The sequence below is a fragment of the Passer domesticus genome, chromosome 6 (assembly GCF_036417665.1).
Source record: "Passer domesticus isolate bPasDom1 chromosome 6, bPasDom1.hap1, whole genome shotgun sequence".
Taxonomy (NCBI): domain Eukaryota; kingdom Metazoa; phylum Chordata; class Aves; order Passeriformes; family Passeridae; genus Passer; species Passer domesticus.
Window position 1 is genome coordinate 33,973,335 of NC_087479.1, and position 22,478 is coordinate 33,995,812.

General features: G+C 45.2%; 1 protein-coding gene and 1 long non-coding RNA gene across 5 annotated transcripts in view; one reads left to right on the forward strand and one right to left on the reverse strand.

Moving 5' to 3' along the window:
• The window catches only part of GALNT16 (polypeptide N-acetylgalactosaminyltransferase 16), a 73,522-nt gene extending 57,715 nt beyond the window's left edge, over positions 1-15,807 (forward strand). For all 3 annotated transcript variants that reach the window (XM_064424326.1, XM_064424327.1, XM_064424328.1), the window contains 6 exons: positions 235-327; positions 2,404-2,487; positions 3,485-3,626; positions 4,844-4,960; positions 12,091-12,230; positions 14,616-15,807. In XM_064424326.1, the coding sequence (XP_064280396.1) occupies positions 235-327; positions 2,404-2,487; positions 3,485-3,626; positions 4,844-4,960; positions 12,091-12,228 (574 nt within the window). In that variant the 3' untranslated portion in view covers positions 12,229-12,230; positions 14,616-15,807. The remainder of the gene's footprint in view (positions 1-234; positions 328-2,403; positions 2,488-3,484; positions 3,627-4,843; positions 4,961-12,090; positions 12,231-14,615) is intronic.
• A 1,817-nt stretch (positions 15,808-17,624) lies between these two features.
• Positions 17,625-20,462, reverse strand: LOC135302125 (uncharacterized). 2 transcript variants are annotated; one of them, XR_010363823.1, is made up of 2 exons: positions 19,058-20,462; positions 17,625-18,964 (listed from the first exon to the last, which is right to left on the reverse strand). It is a non-coding gene; the product is annotated as an uncharacterized LOC135302125 (long non-coding RNA). The 2 variants fall into 2 exon arrangements; XR_010363824.1 differs by having other exon boundaries at positions 19,050-20,462.
• Between the last annotated feature and the right edge of the window lie 2,016 nt (positions 20,463-22,478).

The window sequence follows — 22,478 nt, forward strand, 5'->3', positions numbered from 1 at the left end:
GAGGAAGTATGTGTGAAAAAGTCATGGTAAACTATGGCTAAGAAATTTTTAATTTCTGAAGTGCTCTTGCAAGGCTTTGTAGATTTAATCAATCTCTACCCATCCATACTGCCTACTGGGTTTCGTGTTTGGGGCTGTCCTGCACAACCTCCTAGCAGACAGGCCTTGGGTCTGCCTGCTGGCAGGGAGGGCAGGGAGGAGGGCAGGTTCTGCAGCATGTACTCCCCCGTGCAGGAACACCAAGCGCACAGCAGAGGTGTGGATGGATGAGTACAAGCAGCACTACTACGAGGCCCGGCCCTCGGCTATTGGCAAGTCCTTCGGAAGGTAAGCTGCCCCAGACCTTGCTAGGAGGGCTCTGCTAAACCCCTTGGTAGCAAGAAGTAGTTTTTAGGTCTTCTCTTGGGCTAAGTGTGAGAAATAGAAGTGCTCTGAATGCCTGCCTTGCCAAGGAGGTTGTAGCTTGATTGTCTGGCTAATGAGGTTTGCTTCTAATTCACTTAATTTTTTCCCCAGTAACACTGCATAAATAATTTGTTAGCAGAAGGCCAGAGGGATCTGTAATGAAATTAAAAGACCAGACATTTGAAGTGGCTAGACAGGAATATTTTCTATCAGAGCATGCAGCTGTTGTGGAAATGTGAGCTGTATCTTGAGCTGAAGTTCCTGTGCAGATGCAGAATCCCAGGGCAAGCATGACTGGCTAGCACATGTTGCACTTGGGCACTCCCCACTTTCCTGTTGGAGGGAAGGTAGTTTGCCTGGTTTGTAGGGCAGGGGAGAACATGGCTGATGGTAAGATTTAGGAACGCAGTCTGCAGAATTGTGCGTCTTACAGCACCTTTGCTAAAGCTGTTTTCAGGCCACATGGGATTCATTGTTATCACTTAACAGTTCCCTGTGATGCAGAAATCAGTGATGGACACCAAACCTGGGATGAGAGGAGAGCTTGCTGTCTGTGCTCTCAAACTCCTATGACTCCCAAATCAATGGAAACATCCCAGGAGTGCTGCATTTCTATGGGTTTTTTCTGCCTGTGAACAAAAGGCTATTGTTGTATCAGTGTGAGGACTTGGCAAATGTGGTTGTATCTAAAATTTGTAGCTGTTTGCACAGGATAATGATGCATCTCCTACTTATTTATGACAACCAGGTCACTTTTCTTGCTGTACACTTTGCTTTATTATCATGATACATTACATATCTTCATGAAAATAGCTTTGCCTACCTAATTTATCAGTCCTTGAGCTGACTGCAGCAACTGGGACCACATAACAAGTAACCCTGCTGCTTGTGAAGGAAACAGACTATTGCATATTCTGTGTGGATATATTGCTCATGTGCTTTAGTGGCAAAATCTGCAGTTCTTGTTTGCCTAGACTTCCTAGTGACTTTACTGGCAGCATTGGCTGAATAAAAGCTGGAGCAGAGCATAAGACTTTGACTTCAGACAATTTTCAGTAGTAACAGCTCAGTGAACCTGCATTAAATCTAGATTTTAGAGTGCAAATGCCTTTGACATCATCACTGATAATTGGCCCTAAAATGGACCCTCCTTCCCCTCAGTTTTGGTGTGGATATAAAATCTAAGAACATTCCCCTGAGGTGTGTGGCCTCATGTATATGTACAGTGGCTTCTGTGGGCTGAGGATGGAGAGGTGCCCAGGTACCACTGAAATGCCTTCCCAACACACAAATGTAGTGTTATAGCTTAAAGACAAGAGTTCCTGGTTTCACTGCTCAGTAGGACTGCTGGAGGGAAATCCTCTTCTTTAGCCAGCTAAAGCCAAACAAATCAGCAGTGGAGGACTGCCACAGCAGACAGCTACTGAGATGTTGAGTTAAGCTTCCCTTTTACTCCCACCTTTTCCCAAAGTGCTTAAGAACAAATAATTAAGTTCTTCAGGTCTCAGTTCCCAACCTGAGCCTGGATCTGATGCCATGAGCTGGACACATGCTTTAGCACACACAGATTAGTCATCTGTATGTACCTGAGCACAAACTCTCCCTAGGCCTTTTCAGCAGCTGTTTGTTGTGCAGGTTTCATGGTATGCTTCTACAGGGGCACCCAGAGGCAGAAACACTTTCCTGATCTTACAGTAGTTTTGCTGCACTGTATTATTTAACAAGGTAAGGCCTGGGCCCTGCCATCGCTCTGAGCCAAGGAAGTGCAAGAACAGCTCTCTGAAGGTGTTTGTTTTCCATTTCTGCTTCCTGCCACTTGCCTCTCTCCTTGTCTTCACCTCAGGTCCCTGCTAGTGCTCTGACCCCAGCAACAGTTACGTGGGAGAATGAGTAATGGCAAAAAGAAATGTAATTTCCCTCAAACCTCCTGGCCAGTCTTCATTGTTCCCCTCCCTCCTGTTCACTGCCTTATTCTCAGCAATCTGCCTGTGTTTCCAGTGTTGCAGACCGAGTGGAGTTACGACACAAGCTGAACTGTAAATCCTTCCAGTGGTATCTGGAGAATGTCTACCCCGAGCTCAAGTGAGTCAGTTGTTCACTTGTAGAAATTTCAGAGGGACTGGGAGGTGGATCACAATGGGAACATGAGCCTTGACAGCAGTGGGCAAGAGAGATTTATGCTTGGAAAAGTTTTTGTCCGTTCTTCTTTTTGGTGAGGAACCTCCTGTGTTTTCCTGGCTTGTATTATCATAGCTCTGCAAAAGGTCTGCCTTCTGTTCTGCCCCACACAGCTGTCCCTTGGAGATGTGCAACACTGGTGTTTTCAGAGATGTGGGGTGCAGACAAATGCCAGTGTGCTACACCCCTCCCAGTTTTGACTTGGCCTTTGCCCACTGGATGCTCTGTCTGGAGGGAGTTGAGCCAAGTAGAACTGGACAGGCTCAGTGCAGAGGTTTGGGCTCTGAGGAATGCCAGAACCAGCTGTCCCTGAGGCTTCCCCTGCCCTGGGTCAGGACACAGTGGTGTTGAGTCCTTGCTCAGCTGGGAGGCAGCCTGGGTAGAGCTGTGTTGTTGGCCTGTGCAAACCAGCACACATCTGTACAGCTCAGAAAAGGCAACACATCTTTACACCTGTCTGTGGCTGTGAGTGGAGGCTGAAACATCCAGCTGTAGTGTGGCCTTGACAGATCTTTCCTGCATTCCTACCAATGAGGCAAAAATATGTGTTAGCAGGGGAGAAGACTGAAAAAGGGGGAGGAAGAAGCAAAGCATATCAGTGTGGATGTGGCTTTTTGCTGGAAACAGCCTCTTTCAGAATTTCAGTCATCACATTAAACTGCTTAGGGTCCCCTAAAGATCCTGGTATTCCTTCTGAAACAAAAGTACTAGTCCTCTGACCAAGTTCTCACTTGATTTTTGCCTCCTCCAGATATTTCTAGTGGATAGCATGATATTGTTCATTTTCTGTAAAATATAGGGAACTGTGTTTAGTCAGGGACAAATTAAGCCCTTATAAATGTAGAAGTACTTTGGTAATTTCTGTGTATGAAGTACCATGCAACTGTCATTTTACTTCAAGGATTCCTGAAAAAGAGTTGATTCCAGGAATAATTAGACAAGGAGGAAGCTGTCTGGAGTCTCAGGCACAGGATACCACAGGGAATGTGTTGGCTGGCATGGGAAACTGTAAAGGGACAGTGAACAATCCACCTGTCACTCAGGTAAGGCAGGCTTCAGTTTGGTGCTTTGCTTCTACCCTTTTAATTACCTGAATGAAGAGGCATCTCTGGCCTTGGTGGGTTGATGTGGAGGTGAAGGAAGGAAGAATTTGACCCTGTAATGGTTTTAGTAGTGAGCAGAAAAAGAAGCCAATCTCTCAGAGCTCTGTTGGCTCAACAGACTCAGCAATCAGGCACAGAATGTGAAGGTTTTCATCTCTCAGGGACAACAGGTGCTTAGATGCTCAGGGAGTGACAGACTCACTGAAAATCATTTTGGGTCTGTGCATGGCTAGTACTCTGGCATGTGGGTATGAGATTTTTTTGGTATTAGAAACATTCCTTGCTCTGCCAGCTCAGCTGTAGCTGCAGATGACTTGAGTTGTGCTGTATTGCAGATGTGCTCCAGTATAAAGCACAAATAGAGTTTAAATAGCTGACCCCAGTGGCAGTAATGTGGTGCAGTTCTCCTAACTGCAGTGGAGCTGTGATGGTACATACAAGCTGAAGATCTGCACTCAGACTCTGTTGGGAAAGCAGCAGGGAAGCAGCTTGAGAAAGTTGGGTATTTTATGCCCGAAAATGCATATGTTGGAAACTAGTTTGCAGCCAGCATTCAGTGTGCCATTTAACCTGACTCGCTGCTCTGTGTCATTACCATTTGAAATCTCTGAAACTTACTGCATTTTGTGTTTCTTCCTTGGGGAAAGTATAGTAGTAACATATGATTGGATCAGGAATCCATCTAGTCAGAGGAAGGAAAAAATTAATCAACTTGTCCCTTATGCACGCTGGTGATATATGGATATGTTTGCATGTGTGTTGCTTTGCTTGGCAATCTATAGGTCCCAGATACCTGTTAGAGAATGTGTGTGCTGTGTAAAATACACAGAAGCAGTTGCACATCAGGTGTGTCAGGGCTCAGGATCCTCCTTGCTTTGTATCTGAATCTGTAAAGCTGCAGAGCTGAGAATTGCATGGGCCCATGGGTTAATCAGACACCTCAGATAGTGAGGGGAGCCAGCTGCAGGCTTTGAAATGGTGATGATGCACCAAGCCTGAGCATAAACTTCTGATCAGATGACATCTTCCCAGAGAGCCTTTTGTAGGAAGACAAGAAAAGATGGAGGTTTTTAAAATATCTGATAGAAAAAGCTCTCTCTCCCTCATCTGATTGCTGTTGGAATCCTAATGGAACCTTTCTTTTTCTTATTCCAAAGGAGTGGATATTCAGTGACCCTTTAATTAGACAGCAGGACAAGTGTCTTTCCATTGCCTCCTTCTCTACTGGTTCTCAAATCACACTGGAAGCTTGCAATCAAAAAGATGGCAGACAGGTAGGTAACTGTGCACCTCTTCCTAATGCCTTCCTTGCCACATGCCAGTGTACCTGCATCAGTGCAGCCAGCAGGGGCAAACCCAGCACTATCAAAGCACATGGAAGTCCTTCCCCTCTTCTGCATCTCCCTCTCTGGTGTGTTTTGTAAGCTTGGATGCGTGACAGTGTGTGACCAAGCAGGAGGTGCAGTATGTGGGTGTGTGCTCTGCCTGGGCCCTTGGCAGCATGGCTGGCTCCAGCTCAGCAGCACCCCAACTTTGCTTCTTGGGCGAGTTTATGTGCAGCCAGATTGGTGCATGGATGAAGCATAGCACCAAAGAGAGGTAGGTGAGGCAACTGCTTTGAGATACCTAAGGGAAGGATGGTGTGTGCTATAATTTATTTAATTTGAAGTGAGATACCTGTGTTCTTTGTGCTGTCTTTGGACACGTGAGCAGACCTTTAAAACTGAGCACATGCATCTCATTTAAGTGATACCAACTGACATAGAGCACTGTATGTTCCACCTGAACTGCTCCCTAGAGATAAAACACACAGCAGCAATGTAACCAACAAAATGCAGCTCTTTGACTTATGCTGTTTCCAAGATGTGCATCCCTGATCTGTCAGGATAAACCAATCCTTTGCCTTGCAACACTAAGTAAGGGATGGCCTCTGCAATGGCTGGGGTGCCCTCAAGAGAGATGTGATGTGCCTTTTTATCAGAACTGGGCAAAGCACAAAAGGCAACAACAGAACACAGGCAGACAGCAGATTGGACTTGTTTCATTCCTAGTTCTCATGCTTCCCTCTACACCAAGAGAGATCACATTTTCTGTCATCTAAGGCTGTGCTGACTCTGCTTTCTGACATGTCTGTTGTTTTGATAGCCCAAAAGTAGAAGATAGCTCAGCTTTGACCAATTCTCAGCAGCATTCTCTTTTTTCAGTACTTTCTAATACTATATGAATTCTTGAAATTAGTTTTTCCTGAAAGAAAGCACTGAAATCCAGTCCTGCCCATTTATGGGAAACCTGTGTAGACTTTCCTCTGGAGGGTTGGTTAATGCAGAAATGTCTTGAAGAGTTGTCACCATGAATACACTGGGAAAACTCTGAGTTTGGATTAATCTGCAAGGGTATCCCAGGTGGGCTGTGCTTGCCTGCTCCTTTTTCTTCTTGGCAATCACTCATCCCATTGCTGTGTAATTAGGTCACTTAGTTTCTCCTTATGTGCAGTATTTTCCTCCCTGGCAGCAGAGAGGACTTCAGCAGCTGCCAAAATCAGCTGTCTTTCCCTGTTTCCTCTGTCACGGAAGGATAAGGGTCCCTCAAGGAGGGTGGAGTCCAGGCTGCATCAGAAGCCAGAAGAGAGATTAATCCACAGTAACACAAGCAGGCATATTCTGCTGCTGGAATAGGATTTATTGAGTCTTGATGTGTTGATTGTATACAGCCTCATTAAAAAGACATACACTTAAGAGTGTGAGCTGTTGTTTTCCATTACCTTATGTGAGCAAACTGCACTTACACCAAGGAGTTGACCTGGCAGATGATTTAACCAACTGACTCTAAGCAAGGATTTGCTTAAGCATTTCAAATAATTAGAGACTGATTTGAATTGCAGATGCCATTCTAAACTGCCTTGCAGCTGAATGGATAAGGTGGGGTAAATACATTTGAATTTTTAATGTAATTTGGGTTTAAATGCTCTTAAACGTTGGGGTCGTTTTTGTAGTCCCAAACTCCCATTTCAGATTTCTGCTTATAAAGCCAATTCTACTTGCAATGCTCAAGTTTGTTGTGTTCCTAGGGAATGTTGTTATGGTTCTTCCTTCCATAAACACAACAGTAATTGTTGTTAACACTGACATTAGTTTTTAATTAGCTAGAAGTCAGTCATCTTGTAAACTATTCCATTCTCTCTCCTCCTAATATTTGAGAGGTTGATTTCCAAGAAAGAGCAAAGCTGGAAGGAACAAATTCCCTCAGCTGCCCTACAGCTTGCCTTGTCTCCCCATGGATACTCACAGCCCCACGTGCAAGTGCTGGGGGAGAGCAGTGCTTCCAAACTGTGCATGAGTGTACCCACTTCTCTGTTCAAGTGGGCTCCTCAGAAAGTCAGAGGAGCTGAATGGAGGGTGGAGAGAGGGCAGCTGAGCTGCTTTGCAGAGCTGGAAATGACAAGCAGGACCCCTGAGTATGTGATGTGGTCTGAGTGGAGGAGGGTGAGCGTGGGCAGCTTGCATCACACACATCACATGTACAGTGTCCTAAGTAATGGAAGTCCAGCTTTGAACATCTTTCCTGTCACTGTCATCAGAGATCTGTGGTGAATGCTGTTTGGATTTGTCTGGATGTAGATTTCATGTCTGTGTCTGAGTCATGAAAAAGCAGCATTTCTGACAAAAGATGATATATGTGGTACCTTTGGTTTTTAGTGTCTTGGGAGTAGATTGGTTACATCATTATGACAGCACCACATGACTCCTAAAGTTGGTTTCTGCTTTCAAGCATGCTGAAGCTGTGCCCATGCTACACAGCTGTTCTGCATTAAGCATGTCCCAAGGACAGATAATTTTTTGTTTATTTTGAGTGCTAAAATCGGTCCATCTGACAAATAGGTAATAGTCTAGCAAAGGCTTTAGAGTGTTGTGATTTGTGGTTAGAGAATTACCTCAAAATAAGTCTCGAATTTTGCAAGCAGGAGGATATGAGACAATAGTCACACTTCAGATGATTTTTGATGCTGTCAGACTCCCTTGGGTTGAAAGAAACCAGAAATGAAATCTATTTGGCAACATGATCCTGTTGATCATTCAACAGCAACAGCTGGCACTGCTAGCAGAAGACCAGCCAAAAGCTATTCTGCATAATCAGAACTAGATTTCAAAGCAGATGGATGTTATCCATAATGTTATTTGGAGAATAGCGTTTTTAGTTGAATGCACAATAAATTATTGCCTTCAGCTTTGTTTTTTGGCTCTGACTGACAGTAGGAGTGGTGTTTTAATTTGTGTTATAGTGAGGACAAATAGAAGGCAAAGTGAGAGTCAGACCCTAAAACAAGAGAATGAAAATGAGAAACATTGGCACAATATTTCCCAGCAGAACAAGAAATGCTGAGAAATCCTATTAAACAGCTATATTTCATTAAAATGTTCTGAAGGCAAGTGACCTCAGCCTGAAAATTAAGACACTGAGTGTTCTTGTGAGACAAACACTATTTGAAATCCTGTGTCCCTTTGTATGCCATTGGGAAATTATTCCCACTTTACTTCTCAGTGAGTATTACCTCAAGATGAATGCAACTTTATATGGAGTATCTGAAAAGGAAAGCAGAGAAAGCCTGTCTATTTTGAAAGCACCTGGCTCAGCACCTTCATGAAAATAAGTAGGTAAAACAATACTGGCAATGTGCTATACCTTAAAAGTAGTTTTCAGGAGACAAAAGTTTCTCTTAGCTGTGATTTAGTTTTACAAATGTAAGTGCTCAAGGGAAGACAATACTTGCTGGATGCTATGTGAGCTTTTCCATCTTCTGTCTCTGCTCATATATTTAAAATTTAGTGTTCAGGACCAGCTTCAGGCTGCCTATGGCTGTCTCTGCCAGATACACTCAATTACAACTTACAACATCCTTGGCTACTCCAGTTATCAGCTCTCCATACATTTCTGTTTGAAGCATCTCAGTTCTCATGAACAAAATTTGCCTTTCTCAGCTGTGCCTCCTGAGCTTGGCCAATTCCATTGTTTCACAGTTAGGATTTTGAGAGAAACCCTGCACTGCCTGGATTACTGGGGGTTAAAAGAAAACTTTTGTTTGCCCTAAAAAATTAGACTAGTGTAAACCATTTCAGCTCGTGTATATATTGGATAGAAGGAGACTGGCTATTTCTGACTTTTCTTTGTTATTACATGTGAAATGCTTCTATCCAGCCACCTAAAACTCATTTGAAATGATAGATGAAAAAGAGGGAGAAAGAGATTTGCAAAAAAAAGTGGGGGAAATTTTGAGTTGACACTGGGGAAGAGGATCAAGACACAATATTTCAAATTAAAAATGGATTCTTTTTTTTTCTTTCTCCATCTTCACTCCAAACCTACTCTGACCAGTAAACTGTACTATCTCCATCTGTACAAGAAAGGGAGACCAAAGAGGATTTTCAAGCCAAAATTTCTCAGATTGTGCAATCTTCCAAAAGCTTTCCTTCCATGTACAGTCCAATTATAATGTCTGGGTGTAAGAGAGGACTCTTCTCCTCTCTTATGCATACTCATAATGTATATGCAGGAGCTGTCTATTCTGTTTATTTTTTTTGCTAAAGATGGTTGTTACTGCTATCATTCAAAACTTACTAGTCCAGGCTTCCCTTGCAGTCTGTGGAGAAAGCTGGGCCCTCCCAGAAGGGGTTTGTACCTTGGACCCCTCCATAACTACATCACCAGGCAACTAGTTTAGACTAAATTGCTCCTTTCTGAGGTGGCTGACAGTGGGAGATGAGTGTCCTCTCTCCTGTTCCCATCCCTTCCTGCTGCCCACCCCCCTGAGAGCTCTGAGATATGATGTGTCCCTGCAGGGCAGGATGCTGGGCTGTTCTTGGTAGTCCTGTGGTCTGCAGTCAGGCCTTGTGAAAGGTTCAGGTGAAGTCAGGGGAGTTGCTTTGGTATCTCATGAAGGGCAGAAAAGCAGAGTGTCTGATCAGAATAGATAAAATTTGTCGTTCTGAAAATAGCCCGTGCATTTGAGATGAGGAGCCCTACTTTGGCTTTTACTGATAGTGTGCTTTATAACAGCTACATACCTGGCACCTCCCTGCAGCCCAGATGAGCCTCACCTTCAGCTCACCTTCTCTCCTCCTTCCCTTCCCCATCTTGTCCCACTTTGCTTTGAACAAAAGGACCTGGGGTGACTTGATGTGCTGGGCTTTCCAGTGGTGTGACTCCCTGAGAAGCTGACTGACTTTGTTAGCAGCAGTAGATGTGCTCTGGGGAGTGTTTGCTGTGTCCTGCTGAGCCTGTTGCTGCAGGCTCTCCCTGCAGGTGTCACAGTGGGTCCCTGCTCAGCATGGCTGGGTGCCACAGTAGCAGGTCTCTCATCTGAAGGAATAACATGAGCAAGCCTCCAGTGGTGCTAGTGTTCTCCTGAATAGTGAGGGGGAAGAAGAAAACCAGTGTCTCTTGGTAATTGGCCTTGTCCTCCATCTCAAATCTCAGCATATTCTTTTCCAGCAGGGTCTCTGGTGAGCTGTGGGGTGTGTGGGAGGGGCAGCTGGCAGGCTTCCTCTCACACAGAACACAGAGAGTGAGAACTCACAAATACAGAGAGGCAGTGGGAGAGTGGAGGGCAAGGAAGTAGGTGTGCTTTGGAGAAGGTCAAAAGGTCTTCCCTGGGGTGTCTGTGAAACTGGGAGATGCTGGTGGGGAGGCTGCTGTGCAGCAATGGCACCAGCCAGGCACAGAGCACAGCTTGCCAGGGGAACAGACCCCCTCCTTTGCACTCCATCATTACAGCTGCTGCTTTATGACATTAACTCTTCCTCAGCTCTTTGTAGGGAGGCTTCTGCCAGATGGGAGCCAGATGGCTCTGGGAGCTGTGTAGGCAGTGGGTGGCAGCAGCTGGTGAGGGCATTGTAGTGCAAAGACTGCATTGTATCTTCCTGTCCATCGTCACTGCATTCCTCTGCCCCCTTCTCCGTTAAAACCAGCTTCTTTCTGCTGCACAAACAGCTCTCCTTCAGTGTTCTCCTGTCAGACAGGGCTAGCCATACTGCTGCCTCTGGTATTTAGACTTGATGAAATACGTGATACAGGAGCAACAGATTCCTGTGGGCTGTGCAACTGCCCTGCCCTCCAAGACACATAACAGCTGCCAGCAATAAGTGGACATAACTGAATACCTTAAACCACACAGCATGTGGCAGTCCTTTTGCTATGCTACCCAAGAATTGAAATGTTTGTAGGTTTTGGCATTGTCCAGATATTGCAGGAAACTCTAAAATTCCCTTTGCATATCTTTTCTGCAATACTTTTGAGGTCCATCAGTATGGTCAAACTGATTTTTTTTTTCTTCATCAGTCTCATGACTTAGCCAAAACATTTTCATAATATTCCTAAGCTCTTTACTAACTGAGCACCCAGACCACAATTCTAGCTGGGTCATCTGTGTGACTGAAAAGAATAAAGGGAAAATCCCTGGAGACTGGACCCCTCAATCTTTTCAACCTCTTGAGCTCAGCTGTGCCCCTCTGAAGATGAATGACACTGCTTCATCTGGGAGATCCCAAATCCACAGATTCATTTCTAGTTTTCATTATTAGCCACAGTGTTCCCTGGTTTGGGGTTTTTTTTTCCAACAGGGATGGAAGGTACAGCCCTTTCCCAATAGAATTTTAAATTCAAGGTTAGGACGTGCTTTTGTTTCCTGGTAAGTATCACTACCGAAGTGGACCTTCAGGAAAGGGTTCTATATGAGACCTTTTGAATTTGATGAAAGAAGAGATGAGGGAACAATGGATAAGAGAGAGATCCAGTCAAACATTAGGAAGTGTGATTTTTGCTTTATGTGGACATGTTGCTTTCAGTGTTGGGAGACATGTCAGTGCTTTGCTTTCCATGGATTGGAAAGCAACCATAGGAAGGTTTCAAATTTTGGCAGGTATCTGTGTGCCCAGAACAGAGAATGGCCTGGAAACTGTGACTATAATATGCTTTGAAAATGCCATTACCTGCTGATTTTTGTGTTGATAGCATTGCACAATCATAGAATACACTGGGTTGGAAGAGACCCATCTGGATCACTGAGTCCAGTTCCTGGCCCTTCACACGACACCCCAAGAGTCACATCCTGTGCCTGGAAGCATTATCCATGTGCCTCTTGAATTCAGCCCAGGCTTGGTGCTGTGACCACTACTGTTGTTTGCTTTCTAGATGATTCTGAGTATCCAGCCCTGTAACTCGGCTAAACCCTAACCCTACCTAACTGCAGGTATCATTTGTACAGGAATGCAGTGATTCAGAGATGCTGCCCCATGCTCAGGTTTTCATTGTCCCCAGCTGTTGGAATTTACTTGAGATTACCCTCAACTTGAAGTCATAGTTCTGTAGGGAAATGGAAGTAACATCCTGTTTTTTCTGTGTCTTCTCACAGAAGTGGAAGATGAAAGGCAGCTTCATTCAACACTTTGTCAGCGGTCTCTGCCTGGAAAACCAGACTGGAAGAGTGGTGACCAACCCCTGTCAAGCAGGTGTACCTGGCCAACAGTGGGAGCTGCTACAAGCAACATGATGGTAGCACAGAGATCTCCTTGTTTCTTTGTGCATGAGACTTTGGGAGCAGAGGGGGATCAGGAAGGGAGAAATGGTTCTGTATATCTGACCCTAAATGTTTTCATTGTGCTCATCAGTAAGCCACTGCTTCAGCTGAGCACTTGATGTTTTGAGCTTTTCAGAGAAGAAGCTGGGGATGAGAGGAATCAGGACAGTTGTCAAAATCTTCCCATCTGTTGTCTTAAGTTCTCCTTTGTAGCTGATACCTGTGCACAGCTGCACCTAGAGATGGAGGAGGACCCAGCCCAATACTTGTAGCTCTCCCCATCCTTTCCTCTCTCTGCATCCAGAGTCCACGACCTTCAGTCCAGCAGCTGAGGTTGTGCTTGTACTGGTAGCTCTTTGGCCTCCCTGACTTTTTGCTCTAACATCATGCATCATTTATGCATATGTCTCTCAGTGAGGACTGGCCAGAAGCATCATCATGATCAGTGGAGAGGCTGGGAAGGAGCTAGCAGATCCCGGGGGCAGATTTGTCACCTCTTTTTGGTGGGCTCCTTCCTTCCTCTGCCCACAGAAGCTGCCCTACAGCCAAATGTGCTGAGGTTGGGCAGTGCTGACAAGAGAGATTGAAAACGGACAGTCTGTTTTACCAGCCTAACCAGGGATTGTTTCAGGGACTATTCCCTGTTGTAGTCTTCCTTCCAGCTTTTTCATGTGTGGAAGGCCAGCCCTGCCTTCAAGAGTGGCCCAATCCTGCAGGTTCAAGGTACCATGTTCTGATGGAGCCAGTCAGAGACAGGTGCCAGCACTTGGGGATGTCAGGGAACAGCCAGGGCTGTTCTCTGGCTGCTCTTCCTGGTGCTTCCAGCCACTGCAGCCCACACCAAAGGTGGGGACAGAGCTGCGTGGGCAGCACACACAGACAGAGGTGCTGCACATGGCTCAGGCTGTGGCAGGAGCCCACCCAGATCCCCACTGTGACAGAAGGGGACAGCACCTAGGTGGTAGCAGACTTCTTGCTGCTGGCTGGGCAGGGCTGCAGTTCTCATGCTTGTCTCTCCAGCTCTGCATAGCCCCTGTGAACAGAGCCTGGCATGACAAACCACCCACTCCCTTGTCTAGTTGCTTTTCCTTCTCTTTGAGAAAGATGAGGCAAAAGGGTTGGGGCTGCTCTACTTTTGACACCCCTCTCACTTTCCAGTGAGCACCTTGGGGAGAGGTGAGCTGGTGAAGTTGAAACTGCCCCCTGCACAAATGCTGCCTGTGTAGGCTGCCCTGAGAGAGGCTCCTTTGTGTTCTGGAAATACCAAAGACACTGGTGGTCTCTAGCTAGCATCCCAATCCTGCTCCCAGTTACCAGTCAGCTCTAGCCACATGTGGGTTTTCAAACCTGCCAAGGGATGCTTATGTATTCAAATAAAGTCCCCACAACTTTACCTTCTCCTAACTAGATTTGTTAAATTTTCCTTTTGAGATAGATTTTGTAAACCAACCCTCCTTTCCAAGAACCTGACAGGGGAGCCAGATGGTGGGACCATCTTCATTGGGCAATTGTTTGCCTGGTTCCTTTCTGATCTGTGTAGAAGAAACAGGTTGTTCATTTGGATTCTGGACAGCTGTTTGCTTTTGATCATGTTTGTATCTCTTTTAAATTCTTTCTCTTAGCTTGGTGTTAGCCCAAACAGTTGACAAAAGAACAGATAATGTTCTTCATACATTGCATGTGCTTAGTGTGAAAACTGGACAATGTTTATTGTTCTTGCTTTAAAAAAATGAAATCCATCATGTGGCAGGAGCTCTTACCCTGTCTCCCCCTTCACTTTGATATCAGATCCCCATCTCAACCCTGATTAGCCAGAAGAATGACCTGCCTGCACTGTGAAAACTCACTTTTGATCCTTACAGAACGGTGCAGCTGCTCTTCTCTGTGGAAATGAGGGCACTGACTCTGCAGTGATTTCTCTTTCCCTGTATAGAAATGCTTTGGGCCAGAACCACTGAGGTCAGGAGAGGGCAGAGAAGGAAGGAAAATAGCCTAGGAATGGAATGAGAGCAGGTCAGACAGACCCATTGAGGGCAGAGATGCCATCCTATTAGCTACTGCATTTTTAAACAAGAATATACAGGAGGTGGTCCTTTCATGGTCCTTTCAGAATAGCATCATTATACAGTAGGAGACAGGAACAGTCAAGTTCTTACCTAACTGGCTTGAAAAATATTGATGCAAAGACAGATGAAGGGCCACTGAGCAGGTACTGTTTGTAAGCTCTGTATACAAGAAAGTGTGAAAGGATTACATGTTTTCATCAAAACACAGCCTAAGTGGACCCTCTGCCCTCCCCCCCATTTCTCTCTCCAGCAGCTTATGTGTTGCAGCTAACAGCATGTTCACTCCTCTACCAGGTACTGCCTCCTTCCTCCCTGCTCCCACCGTGTGTGTGCAGCTTTCTTGCAGTTCCTCCTCCATAACCACTCTGGGACCAGGACCCAGCTCCTCTACAAACAATGCTCCTGACTGCTGCAGACCACAGAAGCTCTGCTCATTTACAGTCTCCAAGCTCTGGGCCAGCCCTAGTTCAAAGGGCTCTTGTCAGCACGATGACTGCTGCCCTTGGCTGTGTGTTTGGCCCCATGCTGGAGGCTGCTGGCTGCTCCTGGGGCACACATACCTGGACTGGCTGTGTTGATTCGTGCCTCTCTTCCTACTGCTCTCCTGGCAGAGTGTGAACTGGCATCCTTTTGGGCTGTAGCTGGGGCTGCTGAAGATGGGACACTGCTTCAGGTGCCGTGGTCTGGGGGAGGAAAGGGCAAAGGTGGACATGTGCTAGATGTCAGTAACTCAAATTGCTTGTGGAGTTTGGAGCTTCATTTTTTTAATTCTACCTGGTTTTGGACATGTTCACCTGAGGTCACCTCCCAACTGCTCACCCTTCTGTCAGCTAAAGCATTGCTTTAGCTCAACTCAGGCCTCCCCACACATCATCTTTTGGAAGCTGTTGGTTTCCACTGTATTTTAGCAGTTGCTGAAAAGGAGGTACATTACAAAAGGCTGCTGTCAAGTGTGGGCAAACTGAACTTCTTCTTGGAATAAACAAGGTCTTGTTCAAACTCAGTATTAGCATACTCTACATTTCCCTTGCACTGAAGGGAAGGAAGAACAAGGTTATCTCTACTTTTTTCCCCATGGTCCACCCACTGCCATGTTTTGTAACAGGTGTCAGGATTTCTCCAAGCAAACTGGCTGTAACAGTCAGACCAAGCAGCTGCTCACCCTTGTTTTCCTGTTTACTTTAAACAGCCCCCTAGACTGTCAAGACAGAATTTGCATTGGTAATACCCTAAAAGAAAGCTGTTACTGTATCAGAGCATCCAATGTAATTTCCTGTGCTGTGGACCAATGGGAGTTTATTTAAGAGGAGCTGAATCTACTGTTGTACAGAAATCAGATTCAAAAGGTTTATTTTTCCCACTCACTTGTAAGTTGCACTTTGCCAGATGTAATTTATGTGGAACCCAGATTTGTTTTCCTTTTTCTTCAAAAAAAGCATGTGCCAGAATCTGTTTAATGCCTGGAATAAAATCCATTTTGAAATAAGTGTTTCAGCCTGTTCTTATTCCCCTTTTCTTCCTCTACTGGAGAAGAGCATCCTTTCTTGCCTGGTCCCCTGCTCTGTCTCTCACTGGGGCTGTTCCCAGATGCACATACTCCAGTTCTCTGCATGGGTTTATGGGCTGCCTCGGGGGGATGCTGCTGGAGCAGGCAGAGATCCTTCTAGGATACAGGGGTGTGCCAGTTGAAAGGGACTGGAATAGTCCTTCCAGCTGGGTAGGGAGACAGGTATCCTTCCTGGCACTTTATGGGCTGACTTTCATGCTGAAAGAAATAGCTGGGGTTGTGGGGAATTAATTCTTCCTCTTACTCCCTCCTTGATATTTTCCTTAAGCTAGCAGCCTGCCTATTTTTTATGTAATCCTCCCAAAGACCTTTCTTCTGCTTCTGGCTTGAGGGCAAAGAAGCATCACCACCCACAGATGTTTCCTAGCATGTGCATTGCTGACTTCAAATATTGTGACTCCCCAAGGAGGCTGGTAAGCTTTTCTAACCTCATATTATTTTAAACAAAAAGAGAGGGCAAAAAGAAAAAGAGATAGAAGAAAAAACAAGAGAGAGGGCAAAAAAAGAGAGAAAAAAGAAAGTCTAGCCAGCCAATTTGGAGACTTTGAGTTTAAAATTAAGGCTTAACAGCCTGCCAATTCACCTGGCAGAGGCTTTTTCAAATTAGGATCAGCTGGGTCTGACTGTACAGAAAGCAGCTGTGCCAGAACATCTGTCTGAGGAAGGAGGGTGAAGATATGCTGGAAATCAGCTGGTGTGGGGGGAACCACTGCTTACCCATGCTGATGTTTGAGTGTCGTGGGAACTCAATAAAAAGGAGAAGAGTTGGGGCTTTCTCTCTAGTGCTGCTCTTGTAGCAGGACATATTTGGGCTGTGTCCCTGGAGCCCTGCCTTGCACCCCCTGAGTGATGACCACCAAAGTGCCCTAGAAACCAGGAGGTTCCCAGGCTGTAATGATGGCTGGGGAGACTTCTTTAGTCCTGCCTAGGAATATGATAGGGTTTTGATCTTCTGAAGAGCCAGACTGGGGGGGTTGGGAGGGAAGGAGAAATGGGTGAGGGGTGGGTTACCCTCTGAGGAGGATAGGGTCAGACATGCAGTGGTCTGACACAGAGAGAAGAGTTTGGAGCAGAAACAGGTGCCTCAAAAGAGACTAGAACATCATGTGGGAAGAATTATAGGGAAGTAATTTCTCTGCTGGAGGCCGAAAACCTAGAAACACCATGTCCACAGCAGTCATACAGCTGGGTCAAATGCAGGAGATGATTTTAGTAAAAAGGAAAATCAAGTGTTGTTTGGATTTGTTGTTGTTTTTTGTTTTGTTTTTTTAAAATACTCAAATACTTTATTTGAGAGCTTACAAAGCAGATGGTTTTCTTAGAAATAGAGGTATTCTCCAGGCTGCATTCAGTAACAAATCTAGGTGCTAAGGGTCCATCTTTTTCTGCAATTTGTTAAAAGGTATTTGCTTGATACAGAGCCCTTATGAGAAGATCTCTTAATTCTCAAGACCCTCTGCTGTTGAGCTGCAGGGTGTGTGGAAGGGGATATCTCTAGTCCTCTAACTGGACTTCTTCAGCATTTTGGAAGTACATTCTAAGTTCAGAAGCGTCTGAAAACCTGACTGCTGCTGTTCCCTCGGGCAAGCATCCTAACATATTCCCTGCATTTTTTCTCTTAGTCTCCACTTCTTGGTGAGCGTTCAGACAGAGGCTGAAAAGCTCCTGTATCCCTCCCTTTTAGGGGGCCTAAGATGCATTCCTTCATCGTGACTTGTGAGAACTTTAAACAGCAGCAGATAAGTCCTGGAGAACTGCAAATATTGAAATTAGATGTTTAGATCTACCTGAAACAAAACTTGTTTTCAATGTCTTTGTTTTGCTTCTATAGTGGCAAAAAATCAGCAGTACAGTGCCCTATGAAAATAAACAGGATATTTGCAGCATGCTGGGCTTCTGGCTCTGCTTCTCCAGTGGAGAACTCTGTGCCCATGTGTGGACAGGAGGCATTGCCTTTCCATCACTCTCCCAGCTGGGGTGCAAGGTAGCAGCCATCCCCATTTTAGGGCTTTGTTTCTGTAAGGTGTTTTGCAAACAGCTGTGATATAGTCTAGAGCTGTGTTAAAAAATGTTTCTTTGCTGCAGCATGTTGCAAAAGAGCCACGGGGCAAGGGAAGCCTGGGGACATGAGGGAAGTGAACAACCTTTTGGTTTTTTGACTGATCTGCATCTGTTTGAGAAATACTGCTTAAATCTCACCAGTGACTGACCAGTAATTAAAACCAGGCCAGAACAAGGTAGTATTTCTGTGCTGAAAATGACACTGGTGAAGTGTTCAGACTTGCCTTATTTTCAAACATCCCATCTGAATGGAAATAGCAACTTCTGCTTGACTTATTGATGAAACTGTGCTTTACAAATCTGAGTTGTTAAAATAAATTCAGTTTCATCTGTACTGCATGGTAGGAAAAAACAAGAATGAGAGCAAAGATAACAAAATAATCCACTTGGGACAAAATTGTGTTTTGAATGTGATTTTGGTGGAAACCAGCTTCTCTCTCTTCGATTTCCATGGAAACTAGTACAGTTACCATTGCCTGCAGCAGAGCTGAGCTTGGCAGTAACAGCAGCAGTGTGCTGGCTGATGAGCTGGCCAGTGCCTGGGGGAGGCACAAATTCATGAGCCTGAAATGAACAAAATGGGTTCACTGACCCAAAAGGCCACCCATGAATCCCTCTGCACTTCCAGGTATGTCTACTTTCTTTTCCCAATGGCTCTTCTCCCTGAATTTTTTGTTCAAGAGCTCAGGGCTGCTTTGCCTTTCCCCATCCCAGTCTCAGCTGATGGGTGGATTTCAGTGTGCCCTTCTCAAGCAGCCTGAGCTCCTTGCGAGCATAGTGATTGTGAGCATTCCAGGCTTCATCCCAGCTTTTGAGGCCCCTTTTCACCTCCCGCCTTGGCATTTCTTGTCATTGCCCCTTGGGGCTGCCATGGGGTCTCCTGGTGGTTGTGTAGTTCTGCACTGTGGACCTGCTGCTCTCTGCTATTGGCTTCCCTCCAGCAGCTGGGTACAGAACTGGCCTTGCAGCAAAGCTGTAGTTTGGAAGTGCCCACAGCAGTTTCAAAGAGGGACACCTGCATATAAAGTACAGAGAACAGTTTATTTGAAGAGATGACATATTTTATAGTTCACCAAAGTTTGTGTGAAGTTTTTACCCACCAAAATACCTTGTTTCCCAGTCCTCCCAACATATAATGAGAGCAAGCCAGAAATCATGTCAATGCTGGTGTGTTTTGAAGGTGATGGCTGGCATTTCACCCCTGCTGAAGACATGCAGTGTTGTTCCCAGTGTTGTGGCAAGCAGAAAAGCAATAGACAGGGAAGTGCTGAAGTAGGTCTGAGGTTTGTTTAGGCTAAATCACTGAGGTTTGTTTAGGCTAAATCACTCAGCGTGTGAGAGCTGATGATGTGGCAGCCTGTTGATGAAAATGGAGAATTAAATATGCAACAGGTGTGGCAAAGTCTAAAAATGTACCAAAGGGTCTTCTGCGTGGGGTGGAATTACGGTGGGAATGTTCAAGCTGTACTTTCCCAGCTCCTCTCAGAGCTTCAGTGCAGATTGTTCAATCTCTCAATTTTATCTCTCCTAAACGGTTCTTTAACTGGAGGCTGCCTGTTGTAACGCTGTTTACAAGGACAATGATGTCAAAGTCCCTCTAATTGCCCCAAGATGAAGTGTCTCCTCTGCTTTCTTTCTGAGGAGATGAAAGCAATGTTCAAAGAGAGCCACTTGGTACCGGAGCATTTTTCAAGGCAATCAACTTTTCCAAGCTCTTTTCCCCCCAAGCAATCTAAATGCTAAATAGATCTTTTAAATAATTACCATATCTAAGACGAGGAGCCATTTTTCCCTGCAAACACCTGATGCTCATTAGCAACATTTAACGTGTCACACATCACCTCTGCTTACTCTAAACTTTAATGGCAGGAGTTTGTCAGATATCTGCAAGGACTGAGCTCATGCTGAAGAGTCTGAGAAAGCTCTAGAGCACAAATCCTGTCCTGAGAGGGAAGAGGTCTCTATTTCTTCAGAACTCTTCCACTTCTCCTCTCCCAGTTTCATGTTGATCTTGTCGAAAATAAATAGCGCCATGACCTACAGCAGCCTGGCACCCGTGTAAGCCAGGTACCCAAATCAGAGACGAGCTTAGCCCGGGGCACCAGGATTGTAGAAAAGTTGGCTTCTACCTGTCTTCGCAGCTTCTCTTTCCCAGGTTAACACAGGATACAGCTGGGTCAGCGGTGGGTGCTTGCAGCATCCCAGAGCCCTTGGCAGGACCAGCAGCTGCCAGCGCAGCTGGAGCCCCTTTGCCCAGGGACATCTGTAGCACCTGCTGCGTGTGAATCCCCCAGGGCTGCCACAAAGCTCGTGCTGTGGCTTTCCTGCTAGGGAAATCCATAGGAGGGGGCTGCTCACTGTACCTCGTGTGGCTGGCAGGAATCACCCCCACCCTTGTACCAGTGCAGTGCATCAGAACAGGAACAGACTCTTTGGGAAACTGGGGTTTCCCAAGGTGGAGCTGTTAGCTCTGCCTGCTAAAGCTCTTCTACTTCGGACTTACTGTGATAATAAAGCTTGGTTTGAATAAAGGATGTATGGTTCTAACCTAGTGGTTGAAGAGCTTTCAGTCTCTGGAGCAAGGCCTGGAGCCCAAGATTACTTCAGGAATTACTTTGCATTTTTATTCAGCAACTATTTAATTTCAAGCTTATAAACAGCCTTTGGAACAGTGCCTGGAATGAAAGACCTTCCTGTAAATATCCCAGCTGCTACTAGAAAACTGTAATTACTTTCCCTCTGGTGCAGGTCATCCTCAGATTTTCCACACCAAGGATTTCAAAAGACCCTCATCATAAGACATTCAATATTTTGTCCTTTAATCCCTCTTGCCAGTCCCAGACAAGCCTATACAGATTGGTGAAACAGAGAAAGCTTTGGCTCTTGTCTTTCTATTTATTTGCAATGGCTGTGTTTGGAGGATGCTTATCAAAGCAAGCAAAATGGAGGAACACTTTGTTTATGAGTTCCCTTAGCACTTTCTCACACAGGTGGTCTGAACACAGCTGAGACTGGAGTGCTTCTGTGAGGGTGTTGAAGCAGATCCTGAATTGTGAAGACTGAAATGTGCATATCTGACGTGTATCCAGCTTTGGACAACAACTGAACAGAGACTTTTATAATTCCAAAAATCGAATGATCCAAATGATTCAAATCCCACCTATACCCTTTGGATATAGGCTTCTGGACACCATACATCATCTGGGGTGCAGCCTGGAAGAGTCTGAAATCATCTGACTTTGAGTGGTGTTTTGGCTAGGATGCCACAAATCTCCTTTAATGCACACTTCTTAAACTCCTTATTCAATTGTCTCGTTTGAATAACATGTCCTTCATTACCACAGGGGTTCTTATCCTGTAATGTACTGCAAACAAGGCTGAAGGTTGTTGAGTGAGGGGAGTTTACAGGACCCTTTCATGGGTGTGCTTTCCATGGTAATGCTGTCAGCTGTGACCTCTGTGAGCTCAAGAGCCTCCAGACACCATGTTCATTAGTAAAAAGGACGGTAAAATCTCAGATGATTTTTTGGTGCTGCTCACAGAAAAAGCAGGCACTGCTGTACGAATTCCCTATGAATTAGCAGTAAAACCTGAACCCAGAGGACTGTGAGCATGTGTGAGAAGGGTTGTCCGGGGGCTCTCCCTCATAGCCCAGGGCTCCCACCAGCTGATCTGTTCAATCACATCTTAATCTGACCATAATCCTAGCAAGGGAGTGAAAGGGAACCAGCAGGAAAGGGCCAGTGCCTGCTGCAGTGATGAGTGACCAGGCAGATCCTGAAAGCTGTAAAAGGTTTTAAGGAGATCAATATTCCCTGTGCACTCATTTCTAATTGGGCTTTATTGCAGGTCTCTGATTCATGTAGTTCATTAAATGGACTCAGATGGAGTTTCTATAACTGAGTTTAAACTCCTAAGGCATAGGATCAAAATAGGAGCAGCAAGCAATTGCCAAGGCCCCTAGAACTCATCTGGAGAAGTAATTGCAGGAGTGCTGAAACATTAGACTTCAAAGGAATGCAGATGTGGCTAAATCAGTATTATTAATTACATTTAAGTTTACAAAAAAAGGTTATCTGCCATGTTAAGGGTCACTTTAAAAACTACCCAGTGTCATGAAGTATATATTTCAACTCATTTATTGCACCACTTGCGTTCTGGGGCAAGTATTTTCTGAGTTTTCATGAAGCCCAAGGGGAAACAGCTCCTAAACAGTATCAGCTAGAGTTACATCATCACCAGGTCTCATTCTCAGGACGTCATGCCCAAAACATCAACCTTGTGGAAACAATGAGGAAAATATATGGAAAGGACATGGAAAAAAACACTACCTTTCTACCTTAGGTTTGCATAAACCTTTTCATCTTCCCTGAAAAGTATCTGTAGGAGATGTTTGCCAAGTGAATAAAAAACATTCAGCAAAACCCCCCCAACATCAGAGTTCCTCTGAATATCTGATGAGATACAAGTGCCACAAAGCCCATTAACCTGTTCCTGTCAATGGCCTACACCAAGTGTCTAGGGAAAAG